This window comes from Antedon mediterranea, chromosome 6 (genome assembly GCF_964355755.1).
Source record: "Antedon mediterranea chromosome 6, ecAntMedi1.1, whole genome shotgun sequence".
Classification (NCBI taxonomy): domain Eukaryota; kingdom Metazoa; phylum Echinodermata; class Crinoidea; order Comatulida; family Antedonidae; genus Antedon; species Antedon mediterranea.
The window spans coordinates 29,834,236-29,852,184 of NC_092675.1; the positions used below are offsets into that span (position 1 = coordinate 29,834,236).

Consider the following 17,949-nt stretch of genomic DNA (forward strand, 5'->3'; position numbering starts at 1 on the left):
ATTATTTCGAATAGTACATCCATATACAAATCATACGAAAAAAAATGCCTACATCAGGGAGTTGTAAACTCCCTGTTGATACTAGCATATCGCACACATCGTTAATTGGTTTAAGATAGGATAGTAACTTCGAGCTCTCTCCTCTTATTTTACAACTCCCTGCCTACATAAAATAAAATTCTTAAATATCTCCCAATTAGATATATTGGTAAATGTTTTGGTTCATGGAAGTACTACAAATGTCGAATCATCTATATACCAAAGGTACGTCTATTATTTACATAATTATATTGTTTGTAAGAAAGAAGATAAATTAATTGCTTAGTATACGGTACTCAATGTAATACATCGTACTAACTGAAAGGTCAATGAACCTATTATGACGTTTCATTTATTATCAAACGTTTTTTAGAATTGGTCACGTGACAGTGCTGATATAACGTTATTCTAAAAAAACAGTTCTAAAATTATTGTTGTGAAAACAAAGCTTAGCATTATTACAACCAGCATCATTATAGATTTTTTTTAATTTTTATTTTATTTCTCACATAGATTGTTAAAATAATAAACATTTAATATTTTGGAAAAAAAAACCCATGACCACAAACCATAAGATAATTAAAGTGCCCTTCGAAAATGGCTTTTTATCGATATTATAGAGCAGAATGTCTAAAATAAAATAAAAACTGTAAATATTGACATGTGTTGCAATCAGTGGTTCATAAAGGAACCCTAACCCCATACACGTCTCCAGGGTGTTATACTTAGGCCTAGGTATCACTGTAAAGCCATTTCTATTAGAGATTTATTAAAGAAAACATTGTTACTCTTTATTAAAAATCATTGACTTTGATTTGATATAGATGTAAGCTTTCTGATTTTAAGTAAGATTTTCGTAATTCTCCTCCACATGGCTACTTCAGTGAACTCAAGCGAAAAATTATACGATTCTGATATTATTATTATACTCCCTTTCAATATTAATCGTCGTTTTACCTAAGCAGCCCAGGGCTCGGACGCCTTCTAACAACACTGTTTCCAGGCCTTGGATGCATTCCGCTCGAGTAAACTGTAACCCCTTTTCCAGGGCTTGAATATATTCTGCTTGGGTGAACTTTTTAACACTGTTTCTTAAATACACATTTTACTTTTGTTGTTAAAATATTATTAAATGAATAAAATGGAAAACAAAATCTTTTACACGGGTTATTTTACGGTTGTGTTCAAAATTAAATAATGCTATTATAGTTTTCTTTAATTTGAACGCGGATTACCCGACGTTGATTGTTTATGTTTTGTATAGCCTACACATACATAAAATAAAGTCGCGTGCCCTCCTACAGGCATGTTTTACGCGTGCCATTAAAACCCCCAAAAATCTGAAAAAAAGAAGGTAATCTATAATACTGTATCATGATTCAAAGAGGCCGTTCACGCCGAAAACGAACAAATCCAGACTACAAATTTATGGATTTGGGACAAAAATAAAAAACAGACCCATGAGGCCTACAGTAATTACCGTAACATTTAAAACAAACATACTAATAACAAATTATAGATATTATTAGTGAATTATTATACATTACAAATGTATGACATAAAAAGGATATGAAATGATAAGAATAATAAGAATATTTAAAACTAAATAAGAAAAATCGTCGATCGAACATTAAAGCGCGAGCTTTACGATATCTTGAAACAGAAGGACTTAAAAGAAATAATCCGTCACCTTATTACTGATTTTATTTTGTCAGTATCTTCCAGAGTTCCGTGATACAGCGTCCCACAAGTAAACATATTATCATAGCACTAATGTTTATAGGTTAATTTGAGACAAAATATATGTGACACTGTATTTAAAAATGATACTGTACACACAATGTGGAAATTGCATCGATACGGTAAAGTGTAGAAATCGGACATATCTATTGAACCACGCCTTTTACACGTCTTACCTAAATAATCATTGTAACATAACGTAACATAATTGATATAGATCTCAGCTTCTTAAAAAATATGAATGTTTTTTAGACAGTAATTCATATTCTAACGATATAAACTAACTATATTATCGTACTATAGGCCTAATAGTAGTTTACTAATATAATTTCTAGGCATTAATTTTGCTTTTGTTGTTTTTAATGTTTACTTTTTTGTAACGTAAATAATTTTATTATTGGTTAATACAGTTTCTGTATATGTCTATTAAGTACTTAGCACAGATAAGTAATCGTTTACTCTATAAAGCCCCAGGAAAGACATAATAATATGATAACACAGTATAGTAACATTGGCTATAAACACTACAAATTGCAGCTGTGGTATTGGGTTGCTAGTGCTGAATTAGTCCACAAACATTAGTATTAGATTCCATTGTTTCCACTAATCTTCTCATCGCTCAACTTAAACTTACTTCCCAACGGCTAGGCCGGGAGGGGAGGCCGTCATTGGTGGGAACTACACTCAACACATACTCGGTAAAATTCGCCTCCGTCGATTCTTCTCCGTGAGTAGGTATTATAACGAGTTAGGCCTGGGAAAGCATAGTAACAAGAAACCTTAGCCATCACTTTTAGCGAAGGTTTAGCACCTATTCTAATGAATTACTTCCTCACGAACGAGTCACAATCAAACTGATCAGCTAGATGGCACATCTTAATATTACTGATGCGGATTAACTTATTGTTACGAACTGATCAAAGATTTCATTTCATTTCCCACCGTTATTACTATAAACCTAACAATGATGACAATATTAAATCTTCGTTTAATTCAGTGATGTATTCAAGAAGTTAATATTTGAGTCTTTAAGCTCTCACGGTAATCTCGTATGATCTAATGAATGTATTGTGTTTGCTATCATTTGATATTTTAAAAGAGTAGTGGGAAAATCAGTCAAATAAAAACAATGAATTGTGGGTTCTCCTTTCTATAATTTATCGATATTGACATATATTTCCTTCATTCATAAACAAAAATAAATACATTTCTTGCAATATAGGCTACAAGGAGGAACATATTTCAACAACATATATATATATTAATATTTATTTTATTTCAATTCATACAAAGTATAAAGATAAAGTTACAGTAGCCGATTCACGGTATGTATATAGAAGCTAAAAAATAAAAACAAATTCTATCTGAATAAAAAATAAAAATATCATTACTCAAATGAAGTCACTGCATTTATAGATTTATATCTATCGGATTGCCGTTAATTGGGAAAAGGATGATTTTATTACACCTTTGAGATTTCGGATCACTGAGAAAAGAAAGGGAAAAGAAAGAAAAGGAAAATGGAGAACGTGAGAAAGAAGAAAGGGAGAAAGAGAGAAAGAGGAAAGAAAATAAGAGAAAGAGAGAAAGGGAGAAAGAAGAAAGGAAAAGAGAGAAAGGGACAAAGAGGAAAGAGAGAACGTGAGAAAGAAGAAAGGGAGAAAGAGAGAAAGAGAGAAAGAGGAAAGAAAATAAGAGAATGAGAGAAAGGGAGAAAGAAGAAAGGAAAAGAGAGAAAGGGACAAAGAGGAAAGAGAGAACGTGAGAAAGAAGAAAGGGAGAAAGAGAGAAAGAGAGAAAGAGGCAAGAAAATAAGAGAAAGAGAGAAAGGGAGAAAGAAGAAAGGAAAAGAGAGAAAGGGACAAAGAGGAAAGTGAAAGACATGTTTGTCATTCAACATTCATTCCAATTGTATTTGATTCCTAAGTCAAATTGTGTCATTTATACTTATAGTTATTATGCATAACTGCACCAATAAAAATTTTTGCTAATGAATAAAACATTGAAGTATTCTTTTAATGCTAACGAATAAAACATTGAAGTATTCTTTCTGCCATTTTATTTTTTCCCATTTCTTTGCCCGTATCAAATTTTATTCAAAATCGAGTTATTTAAAAGAAATCCATAAAGATTTACAATTGATTTTTTTTTCTCAATTCGGATACATGCACGCTTTATTTATAAATTATGAAGGCATGAGAGGTCTTAATGTCAGTCAGTTCTTGCTCCCCTGACACGCCTCATAAACAGGCTGAGATTCTATACATATAATATATTGATATTGATTAAAAAGATAACTACGATTATCAAATGAGATGTCCAGGCAGATGGATCAGACTATAATCTCAAAATTGTCATGAGAAGAACCGCTTTCACATTTCAATTGGCGGCACAGATATCTGATATGAATACAATTCTCGTCTGGACGTGGCGACAAATGCTATTCTCATAAAATAAATATAATAATGATACATGTGACCGTATGCAGCTATTATTCTCAGCATTTCATCAGATTTCTAATTGATGAACTTTCATTTGGTTCGACCACTTCAATGTATTTTCTATTTTTTCAAGTGAAACTTGAGAATTATTCGATAAAGGAAAATGATTGTCCTCGCACACTTCATAATACAATGGTTATGATAGGTTGTATGGGAAGCACGTGACCAGATTGACTACCGGTACTGTAGATTTAAAAAATTCAGATTTACTCACGGGTGTTGAATGGCTTCTTATCGACCACAGTAGTCGGATAAAACTCTTGATTTGTTTGGTAGAGGGTATATAGTGTCATTTTGATGATTTTTATTCACAATAAAAATCAAAATCGATCAATAATTCGCGCGGAATTTGAATAGTTGAAACGCACTGAAGCGTGTAATTGACACATGGCATACTAATAATAATTCTAGCATAAAGCCTAATATAGATACAAATAATAATAGCACCTGTTTTACCAATAACTATTGTCTATTTTACTAAAAAAATATTTTAATTACTAAATTGTATCTATTTTTTAACAATAACAGTAGTATTCCATTACAATCTATTGATTGTTTGATACTATTACTAAACACAGTTTCCTTGTACTGTGCGCATTTAAATTCATTTTTGAATAATGAAATAATAAAAGGGTACGTATGCTAATTCATTTATGTGGCTTTTATATTTGCATATATCAGTAGAAAGCCAAGTTCCGGTTGACTGGTCAGATAAAATATCATTTAAAATACAATGGATGTAGCGTTTTAGAATAGGGCCGGCTAGTTCACTCTAACACATTCCGGATTTTGTAGTATTGAAACAGTGTAAACGTAGCTTTAATCGAGATAAGCAGGATTCCCACTAGGCTATTTTACTAAAAAAAAACACATTTAATTGATCTAAAAAGATATTCTTTTATATCATCATTATTACTCAGTGACGTTTAACCAGTAATTTGTACACACTTGTACAGACTTCTTTGTTTTGTGTCACCTTCCTTGTCTTTGTGACGTGTCGTTAGTTCTCGTTCATACTATCAATCTCAATATCTTCTGTACAAACTGCGTTTGTTTGCCAACAAGACACTCAACGCCACTAAAGTACCTAATCAATATTAACTGGTAAATAATAAAGGTTTGGTGGTAAGGATCATAAAATAAATCACTTTTTAGGAAATGAAAAAAAAATCTTTAAAGCTGAATTCACACTGAGTCTGGCGGCCTGTTGTACAAATAAGTGTTGTAAGATTAGGAGCCGTTCACACACGCATTTGGATTCAAATCATGCAAAATATGTATGTGCGTGAAAACATAACGAATCCAGGCTGAGTGTAAACGTAGCTTCAAGAAGATGAGTGGCAACGCGTGGTAAGCGGAAACCGCCTAGCTTTTCCTACGTAAAATCTGCATCTGTCCTGAGCGGATAATTTTGATTCAAATTCAACAAACATTTATTTCATCAAATTCCATACAAATAATACAGAGCAGACGACCAACCTAAAAGTAAACTTGTCGACAAAATGCAATGTGCCCATATATATGAACATAATGATGTCATATCACTACCATATGTGGGCATATCGCTACCATATTTGGGCACATCACATTTTTTTGTCAAACTAGTTTGATAGTGTAGACCGAGCTTCCTTATCACATTGCGGACATGTGAATGTATTTTCTTCATTCACCGAATGCTATATTACTTTGTTTTAAAAACTAATTCGTACAGAGAATAATAAAACATTTATACATCTTGTTTTATGTTGCGCACTTTGTATGGAGGCACACACACACACAATGCGGTATAAAGACTGCTACTGCAATCTACACTGCTACTGCAATCTACACGTAACATGACAGCGCTGAAAACAAAGCATAGTTACATTAACGTTCCATTTTGTAATGTTATTTTATGAATTATCTAAAAAATTATTATTAGGCCTATTTAATATATAAACTTAAAACCAATTAAATTAAGATATAAACTATAACACTTTGTATTACGTTTTTATCATAGAAGGCTGCAGGCTTAGTTGCCGAAGTTATATTGGCTGCAAAGCAATGTTGATAAGTTAGACCCGACATAGATTCCTAATTTTGATGTGAAACAATGTTTTATATTTTTTCCCTAAATTAGTGTTAGATATAAATAAATTTCAAGATAATAGAGCACGTATTTAAACAAATTTGGAAGTGTTCAATTCAGAATTGAGTACTTTTGAGTAGTATACGTTAGTGGCATGCGTTTGCTGAGTCGGAAGTGATTTTAACACACGACGACGACAGGAGGCGCGTCATGTTACTACTGCCCAGACACAGCGTATTTTTCGTCTCACGGGAGACTCGAGGCTAAAAAATGCTTATTCGTCACCGGTCATTTTATCAATGACCAGTCGGAAAATACCCATTAAATTTTATATCTTCTTACTCTCTATTAATTTTTGCAGATTTTAAGCCCAACTTTTATGCGACGATTATTCCGTTTTATTTGCCAATTACGCCTCTGAAATATGATTAAATTAAATTTCAGTATATTCGGCAATATAATTGAGTACTGCTGAGATACTGTTTGTAATTTTACTTGGAAACAAAAATAAACAACACAAAAAGAAAGTTTTACAAATGATAACATATTTAATATTGTTGTATTAATTAAGTTAATTGTTTTAATTGTTGTTTTCACGTGACCTTAATTTTGTCTACAAATTATATACGTTGATAATATCCAGAGACAGGTGGGATGATAGTCTTACACTTAACGTATAACTATCGACCGACGCATCTATTATATAATTATAAATAAATTATTGTCATTTATATTAGATTTATAACAATTATTACAATTTTCTATTAGCCATAATTTAAGCCATATAATGATAATAATATCCTATCTGCAGTTCTCTGACCTTTCTGTAAAGGTTAGTCGAGTTTGATATCACGTCTATACAAAACTAATTACAAATGTACATGGAACATCAAATTAATGGAACACGGTGCAGCATCAATATGAACGTCAGTACATAGTTTTCATTTGATTCCCCAGAGCTTAGTGGCTTTTGTCCGTCAGCAAACTGAATACTGTGCAGCCAAGATGTAACCTCCTGATCGACCTAGTCTCCTTTCTATTCAGAAACATTAAATAAAATGACAACTGTGTCTAAAGTAGCAAAATAACATCTTACTTGTCATCTACAACAGGTGGACATGCTGGCTTTGTTTTCAAGCAACGTTTTAACATCAATCTATTGCTAATTAAATATGTTATAACTTTTTTTATGTATAACGTTTGATCAGGGTAATGGTGACGCGACAATTCCGAAGTCTTTGTTGTATATTTCTTACATTGTATTTTTGTCGAATCTTTGACATTCATTTGGTTTCAGACTGTCATATGTGTATTATTTGAGATAAACTGTTATGAAGAACACAGGCGTGTTGTATATAAGTTTGATTGCAACTCCCACAATGTTTTACCAATTAAAAGCTCGTTTATGGCACGCAAATTGGTATAAATCAATTCACAACGCAAACATACACAAACGATCTTCGACATATTTGCGTTCTATGTTTACGCTGTAATTTCCAAGTCAATTTCTTGACATATGGGCAAGTGAGACTGAACTGGGGTACGTATATGGTGCTCATTCGGTGACATATGTTTAATAGAGAAAGTGTCACTCTCGTATCATCGGTCTGTTTTATCGATGAAGAAAGTGAAATCGAAGATCAGCTTCATGTGGTTAATAGCCTTAAACACAATGTGCACAGCACGTCTGAACTGGGGCTACCTCCAATCGGACTCTGTCCGTTTTCTTATTGTTTTTACATCAAATCTGTACAAACAATAACAGGAACGTATGCAAAAAAACTTGCAGATGCCAAGAAAATCACAAAAAGCAAATAGCCGACGCCGGAAAGGCTTGGGGAACGCACGGCGCTCAAATCTGGACTAGAAAAGTAGACGGCCGGGTGCAGGGAACACAACAAATATATGCACATCGTCATTGGCACGTGTTCGACTGCGAAAATGAAGTGAACAGCTTCAGAACCTATCAATGAACAGACATTATGAATGGTAAACAAGCGAACGTTCTTGGTATAAGTACATGGACGAAATTATCATCGCAAACCAATCTCTCCAATCGACACGCGTCTTGAAAACAATAACCAACAATATCAGAGTGACAGGTGAAACTTGAGGACGTACACCAGCCAACAAATGAATGATTAATGCTTTCAAAGTATGCTTAATTAGCTATAGAAGTGCTTAGTATTGCCGTTGCGGCTGCGTCCTGGTAGCCTACAGGTGGAAGCAAAGTGGATAGAAATCGGCAGGTTGCTCGAAAATTAGCCGCAACTTGGCAAACACAATTGTGTTTTATATTTTAATGGTTTAGATTAGTAGATAAGTACAATTCTCAAACGAAATACCAGTTAAATCAGTAGAAAAACACAAAAAACAAAGTTAGAAAAAGTTTTTGAAAGCACGCGGCAGCAAACTTTATTGACGCATGCGCATCGTTAATTAATTGAACGTCAATGGACATCGTGTGTAAGCATCGTGTCTAAAAATAGATTACTTAGTTAACCCCAGCTGCCAACAATTTGATATTAGTTTTACATGTTATTAATAAAATTTGATATCAATAATTTTTAATGTACACATGTCTTTACTTAATATCGATATTTGAATATATAAACGTCGAATCTTCGTCAAATCATATACCTATATTATGTTTTATAAGATTAAAAATGATAATAATGATAAAAGTTGTTCATACTTGGCAAAACAAGACTACTTATAACTTGTAAAGAACGACATGTGTTTGTATTGGCAAAACTAATTACATTGTATGTATTTGATTTGTTTTTAGAACTTTAGAATTAACTCTACCCTTGAAAATAGTATTAAAACAAACAAAACGTATACATCTAAAAAAAATACTGATCCCCCTTTTGAAACCATAGAAATGTACGTTAAACGAGTGACGATCCTGTGAGTTCGCCCGCTGGAAACCAAGGTCTATAAAAACCACAATTCAATCAATAGATTCACATCAGGCCTATCTACTACTGTTAACTATGTTCTCCATTTATAGATGTAGGCCTATATATATATATATATATAGAATTTTATGTAACATTTGATATAATATTCGTGCCACGTATTCTAGTTGTAAGACAAGTTATAACATAAAGAAACCATGAACGGTGTTTCAAGGATACAATGCGGCTTCATTGGGCCACTAACGTCACGTGATACTAGTCGTCACGTGATGCTGGTTAGATACCAACTTTCACCCAATCTGCCTTTATACTCTAAAATTCGTCTTTACCAGTTGAGTTAACAAAGTATTTTCTCTGGATTAAGACTAACTTTTTTTTGTAAATTGCAAGCTTACCATATATTAGGACGTGTCTCGGGGCAAGGTCGGTTGTGTTAGGCGAGTCATTCTTGTTTATGCACTTACAGGACTGACGGAAGAAAGGATTTCTGATTTGTAAGAAAACAAAATGGTTGTCACTTTTAACTTGTTAAATAATTAAGTAAATGGTTATTGTTCTTTAGCGAACAGAACACTTGAATCGTCGATACATTTAGAATTTCACAAAAACTTGAGTAAAACGGTAGACCTACAGATAAAAAAGATCATTAGCAATAAAACGGTATTATACATTTAGTATTAGCTTAGACGGTCTATACAGTAGGAAATGTGTGTCCGATAATAGTATAAAAATAGAAATAAGTTTTATTGAAATTTGGCGACAAAATAACCGGTTAAAATGTGAAATTAGCGAGATTCCATGACTATCACAGGTCTAATTGTAAATCACACATAATGTGTGCGATATTTTATCTAATTATATATAATATAATTGATGAATACATGGTAGACTGCACTGCCATTACCACCTACATACCGCATACATTCTGTATACCGTTAGTAATTATATGCGCTTTTAATAAAATCAAATAGGCTATCTTTATAAATAATAATGATAATTTAACAAATCCGAAATTATCATTTGTTTGACCATCACTTAGTTATCAATCATCATCAGTTACTTTAATTTGTTCAGTTATTATTGTGCGAAATGTTTACTGTCGCTAGACATGATACAGTATAATCCTTTTTATCAATAAATTATTCAACAATTAAAAAAAAAACATTTTTCATCATAACTGTTCACTCGCATATTTAATCTAGTTTAAGGACATTTTATTATTTGTCTTCGTATTTTAATGTTTATTGTGCAACCAATTTAATCACTTTACTGTTTTTGTAATATGTATTATTTATAGATATCTATACACATTGTTGTTACATGTAACCATGGAAAAATATGTTAGCTATCCTAACTTATTTCTCCATGATGTAACTGAAATACGATATTAATTTCTGACTGTTTAATTAGATTTTAGTTGCTTAATTGTTTTTTTTGTTTCGCTTAAAAACAGTCCAAATCTTTAAACTTTATAATACGCATACGTAGAATAATAACTATATTTTAATTACAATTAACATGGTAATTGATAGTTTTAGTATTTGTTGCTATTTGTTTTTATTGCAAAATGCAAGAAAATCTGGAGTTTCTTTCTCTTTCTTTCACCATTAAAAAAATCTATCTTACAAATTCTGATTACTTACCATTTTTCTCAAGTATAAGGTAATGTATTTACTGCCTGTGCCAAATATCTGCTTTAAAAAAACACACAAAAAGAACCGAATCACTAAAATGTCTCTATGATCTTGATGTATAGTCGTATTGAATGTCCATTTGTGATGACAATCAATTGTATATAACTTGAATATAATCCTTTGTGTTTACGTTATGATGTTACAGAATCATCGGCTGGTTGGCGACATTAATTTAACTGTAAATGACATAACCCTTGTGCAACACCAGTACAAAATACGTTTTGATTGACTAAAAAGATATGCACGTGGTGGACTTAGATTCTTTGATTTCCAATTCGGGGTTTACATTCGTTATTATAAAAGTAGGTCTATACTTCTTCTTTCCGCTCCATTTCTTTATGCTTAGTGGCCGAGAATGGAGAATCTTATGTTAAAGCCATGCTAATCTAGGCCCGTTGTTTAGCAGATGAATCGCGTTCCACTTGTTCCACGAGTATGAAACACGTGTAGTAGACAATCAACGGATAAGTGTGGCATTGCTTAGGGTACGTTTCTGCCCATCGTGGTCATCGTCTTCTCCTCTTAACTGTCGTCTAGTGTGAACCCGCCCTTCTTATCTTGTTGTTACTGATCCAAGAGGATTTCATCTCCCTGATCAGATGCACCATTAGTGCCTAAACGAAAGGAAGAAAAATAAAATAATAAAAAATAGAAATTCCTTTTTTTAATGATTATATATAATTGTAGAAATTCCGTTAAAATAATAATTTGTTTTAAATGATTATATATTGTAAAATGTTTAAAAAAGTGGGACGAATTTTTAATAAATGTTAGTAATTTAATGATGATGAAAATGTTCATGATGATGAAAAATGTTCTTCTCAGTAATAGGGTCTACGAATGTGAGATATCGCGTAACAAAGAGTTTGAAGTGACGGCAGACTTACTTAGTTATTATACTTTTTTAACGTTCTGATGTTGTATATTGTTTGTAATGTGTGAAACGCAATTTAACATTATTATTTGTCCTCTTTATAAAGCTCTGTCTACACTATCAAACTTTATGTGAAAAAAAAGCGATGTGCCCATATATGGACATGATGACATCATATCACTTCCATATTTGGAAATATCACTACCATATTTGGGCACATCACACTTTTTTTGTTAAACTAGTTTAATAGTGTAGACAGCGCTTTAGGCGAACCAGTATTAAACTTGAACTTAAATGGGTAACAACACATAACATAGTGAGGTGTAATAACTGAGAACGTAAAGAAACAATGGATTGCTACTCATTCCAGTTTGTCAGTCAACAATCAGTCATTTTAGCTGACCATGTTTCAATAATAAAATAAAAAGTAACGTCCACTACAAAGGGTGATTTACACCGAAACTAAAGAGGCCTAAATACTTGTTGATTGACAAGCTGGTTATTCGTAAATCGCTCTTTTTAAATAATTTCACAAAATTTAGGCGTCATGAACTTTCAACAACGTCACTAGAAAATTATTTGTTCTACAAATGTGTTGGTGTTTTTGGATATCAAAACCTATACACTGTTTAGTTTTTTTTAATGATTTGAACATTTCCTTAATTTAATAATTATATTGTTATGTATAGTGCATATGTATTCTCTTTTTAATTGAATTACATATTTGTTTTAACATTTTTTTAAACATACTACTAAAATCCATAAAATTGTCTAATTGATTAATCAATTTGGAAATAGAGTATGAAATAGTGTATCATAATAGGTTTATTTTTATCGTGCCTGTACAACACAGTTTTAATAAAAATTATCTAAATAGAATAACGTCATGAACATCATAATGAATTAAATATAAAAAATATAAATAAATAAAATATTAATAATAAATAAATATAAAAATATTCTAATAAAATATATGATCACATTACAGATCGTGTTTTGCAAATTGACAACGAGTAACAACTTAAACTTAGAATCAACAAAGTGAGACTTAAAGTCGATTATTTTACTAATTTACTTTGTTGTAGAACATTGTAGTAAAGCTAAGCCAACGTGATTATGGGCTTAGAATGCTACTACTGGTGGTAGTAACTAAGTCTACATGATTACAAGGGTTTTCCTCGACTGGTTTTGTATTCTTTAAGTGATCGATATATTTAGATTGATTTGCTTTCTTTACCTTAATTAGCACGCGACCAATTAGTAAGTGTAATCCTATAAAGGTAGGATAAATAGGACACTATACAACAGTGTAAACACTGCTACGTCACAAGGAATGGTCACCTGACAAGGTAAATAATATACATAAAAAGACAGTTAGCTACCACACCAAGAACCAATAAAACAAAGTGTATCCTTGTTGTATCCGTATGAATTCGGTTTATTGTTAGAATGCTCTCCTCCTAATAACCCTAACCCTTAAAGCATTGGCTTAATGCGTCCTCCTCACACAATTATATTTATTAATTTATGTTCTGTATTATATTGTATATTGTATTGTGTAAAACAATAAACTTGCAACTTAATACGAATACATTATTTACATCCGGGTATGTAAAATGAAAATATATATTATTATATCTCTGTGTTATTTATTAATTTTTATTTGAACCATATTTAATGAGCGTGATCCATCCAGCAATTGCTGATCATTTGGGACCCTCAGAACAGATACAATACACAAAATACAACAATAACAGAAAAGTAGGCCTAACGAAAAACAAAAGCCTATAAATTAAATAAATTACATGATAATTAAAAATCTAAATAAGACTAAATTTGAAATATAACTGATAGATTAAATTAGGCAAAAATAAATAATATGTTATTTCTTTGTTTTCTATTAAAAGAAAAGTATCTTACTTAGACAACTTTGAATATAGACCTAATAACTATTTAAAACAAGGCCTAAATACTACAATGATACATTTTATAATTCATAAGAGTTGAATATTTTATATTTGATATTGTAATTTGTACTTTTTAATGTAAGATGATGTAATGAGGGATAAATATAGATGATTGATTGTCAAATGCTGAACTAATGCGTAATCTCGTATTTGTAATCATTCAGATTCAGATTCGATTTATTAAGTCATTCATGCATAGTATAATGATAATTGATTTTCAACGATGAAGAAAAAATTTAAGGTCTATCAATAATGTTTGTGTATTGTATAAATAGATGCCAGAGAAACAAAATTGTATAGAATTCTATAGAATGTTATAGAAACAGCATCTTTTGTGTTTCTTTATCTGAAAGGAATTACATGAATATAATTTGTAGTACTACTAATTATTTCTATTTTTTAAAAGATGGTCTATAGATTAATAGCAAGTGGTTTGTAAACAAGTGCAATCGAATATGAAGTTACCGATATCAGACAAAAAGTAAAATCCTAACAAAAGAACAAAGTTAGAAATAATTTGTGACATATGTGTAATGGAGTTTCTCCTATTCCCACCCTGAACAGAAATTGGAAAAACAAAACAAACATTTTTGTTATGTACGCAGTTTACGTACTGCAAGCTTAACTCACAGCATATATTTTACCTTATCTAACCGATTGACCTGTTGGACGCGTTAAAATATGACATATGTGTTAATTGAAAACATAAATTAAAAATCAAATCACACGTGGATGTTTAGAAATCAAGTACCTAGACGACATATGGGACAAAAATGGCAGCTACTTCATTGGTCGATCGCCACGCGAGAAGTTTCATTCTACAATTGATACGCTTCGCTGATTGGTTAATACATGTCGGAAGCAGACGACCCGTTCTTAATTGAAGTGAACTAATGTAGTGTAAAGAGTTAACGTTGGCCGTTATGCGCAGACTCCAAATAGGAAACAGCGCACATTATGGGCATGGCTTTGGTCCCGTGTCAGTCATCGCGTGCACTATTGTTTTCGTTAGCAATAAATAGAGCGGTGATTAGTACTGAGACATCATAAAATCTGTGATAGCCAACCTGTTAACTACACAGTCAGTACCTGTCAAGATAGTTTGACATCACTATTTTTGTCATCGCTTAAGATTCTATCTAACTTTGTTCATCATGGAGGTAAGTTTCATTTAACTATATTATCAGTTAATATTTTCAACATTTGTTGATATTAATTTTACATTACTTGTTCATATTTTTATTTAATTTGATTTAATCAACTATTATTAATATTTTAGTCAATTATTAGATATATTGTAATTTATGTAACTAAATTTTTGTTTTTTATCAGTTTAATTTATTTTAAAATTTCTTTATTAAAACAATTATTTTAAAAATAGATTAAAGTAATAGCAAACAAAATTTTACATTTTACATTACTTTTTCAATTTTGTTATTTAATTAGATTTAATAAATTTTTATGTACTTAATCAATTAATATTTTAATTTGTGTAACTGTAAAGAAACTAAGTTTGATTTAGAATCATATATCTTTTATCAGATATACCAACTTTTTTTGTAATGCATTCGTTCAAAATTTAAATGTTTTGATATTTAAAACTAGAAATAATGTACAGAGTCAGCTTAGCTTTGTAATTGATCATTTTATTTTAAAATGCAATTCATACTCAATTGATTTATAATGTTTATATTTTCTTTTCATAGGTTTCATGTGAATTAAAAAATAGTTTGGAAAAAGTCGACATTACGTTGAAGTCGAAAGAAAACTGTACGTCAACCGAATCAACGCACGAAAAATCGAAAGAGAACACGAACGATATAACTGAAGATGGAAAAAGTAGAACGGGGCGTAAACGACGAAATCGTACGCGCCGCCGACGTCATCGAAGCCCGACTCAAATCTTACGAATAAAGAGAACAAGAAGAGTCAAAGCAAATGATAGAGAAAGAAACAGGATGCATTCATTGAATGATGCGCTAGAGGGACTCAGAGAAGTCCTACCAACATTCCCGGATGAAACTAAACTCACAAAAATTGAAACATTAAGATTTGCTCATAATTACATCTGGGCACTTCGAGAAATGTTGAAAATGGACGATAAAGAGACAATGATTACGTCATCAAGTTACGATGAAGATTCTGGAATCGCAAGTCCATTATCTACATCATCCGGTTATTCTTTTACATCTTCAGGTCAGGAGGATTGGTACGCAACATCACCCGAGTCATGCTCACAGACACCGCCGCCGTCCACACACAATGATTTTCTAATTACCCGGCCGTCGTGTGCATTACAATCCAGTACATTGATGCTGAATCAGTTTCAGAATTATTGTCCTACTCGCTGGTCGAGATAGAAACAATTTTACAAGAAATGAACTCTTGGTTGGAAAATCGAATAAAGAACAATGCGCATGACCACTAAGGTCACATGACACATTCCATAGTAATTCAAGTTTTGTATTTATTATTAATATTTTATAACCGATCATGAACTATTTGTAAATAAGATTAGTGTTTCGGCTTATAGTAATTTTGTAAAATGAATTGGTTTTTGTACCGCATAGTCTATTTTATAATTCTTCTTTTTTTATTGATTGCCATAGTGATTGCAATAAATAAGTAAATTGAAAATATGATTACATTTTTTTTGTTTTTTTTATACTGTTATTAGTTTAATTAAATTTTGATTAATTTCGAATAACTGATAGAATAGCTAGCTCTTTGTTCAACTTTGACCTCCCCATTCTTTGCCCGATTACTGTCTTTTCTCAAGTGTTCCTCATTCTTTACTCGATTGTCTAGTTACCCTCAAGTTGAATAACACCGCCCCCCCCCCCCCCCGGCAACCCCACTCCCAATGATCCTCACCCGATTACTAAATCCAAGTTTCATTCATACTAACAGTAAATAAAATAATAAAATTGATAGACCTAATTAATTTATAGAATAATCGTTGAGGACACTCAATGGCGGTAATATACAACGACGATTCTGACGATGAAATGATGACGATAATCGATTATGACTATTACAACTGACATAAATTCTGTTCTTAAACTATATTGGAGTATCTCCAATTTCCATGAAATGAGGACGTAATAAGTAAGTAAGCAAGTAAGAATTAAGAGTTTGGCCTAACACTAAAAACAATAATGGTCGCGAAGGACGGTGCTTCAGATGTTCTAAACATTACCGGCGATGCATGCAGAGGGAAATGGGGCCTGAACATTGGGGCCTAAACATTGGGGCCTAAACATCCTAAATACTGGGGCATAAACATTGCAAGAAGTGAACCTTTTGCATTTTGTTTTCAATTAGGGAAGACCGGAGCACCCCATTGAACTCGCCTATTGATAGAGATAACAAAACTACACAACAACGGATATAATGGTTCTTATTTCACTTCTTTCTGTCAAACAGTCATACAATTAATTTATTGAAATAATAATTATTTTCTAATGAATACAATTATCGGTATACATACTTTTTCGACACAAAAGATGAACTGGCATAAAATAAATGAACGTTAGATTGGCGAAGGACGATAGTGAAGATCGATTAAACTAGATGATTTTGATTAAAATATTGATAAAGCAATCCACATCGCATTAATTTACACATCTCCTGTCCTTCGCTGCTTAATAAGCCTGTATTAATTAATCCACTATTTAATTCGCTCATTAGGTGTTCTACTATACCTAACACATATTCACGAATCGCTTCGGTTTAACACAAAGATATTTAAGGCTGCTATTGGAAGAAGGCGGATGCATCAGATACGCAAGTCCGTGTATCATCGCTCTACGCATGATTGTTCGCCTTTAATTGTCACACTAGTAGTCCAAGGTCGCTCTTCCGCCGATTGCACGCGTACCGCCAGCGCGTGACAAATTTCAACGTCTTTGATTTAACGCCGAACAAATATATTTATAACAATCAAGAAGTGGCCATTAGATATTATTTAGTTATTATAATATATACATATCATAAACTGAGTTTCTTAGATCGTACCGTGAATTGTGTTGCCTTTTGTATACTCCTCCAAATGGTATGAGCTGTGACAACTATAACACAAAAGTTCAATGTATACGAGGGCGTCCTTTATAAATGATTAGCCGTTTCTGTTTCAGCTTTAGTTC

General features: G+C 32.0%; 1 protein-coding gene across 1 annotated transcript; it reads left to right on the top strand.

Annotated features, from left to right (window-relative positions):
- The first annotated feature begins 14,853 nt into the window (after nt 1-14,853).
- On the top strand, nt 14,854-16,611 carry LOC140052070 (uncharacterized). The gene is made up of 2 exons (XM_072097460.1): nt 14,854-14,964; nt 15,511-16,611. Exons 1-2 carry the CDS (start codon nt 14,959-14,961, stop codon nt 16,162-16,164), a joined length of 660 nt encoding a protein of 219 aa, XP_071953561.1. The 5' UTR covers nt 14,854-14,958; the 3' UTR covers nt 16,165-16,611.
- The last annotated feature ends 1,338 nt before the right edge of the window (nt 16,612-17,949 follow it).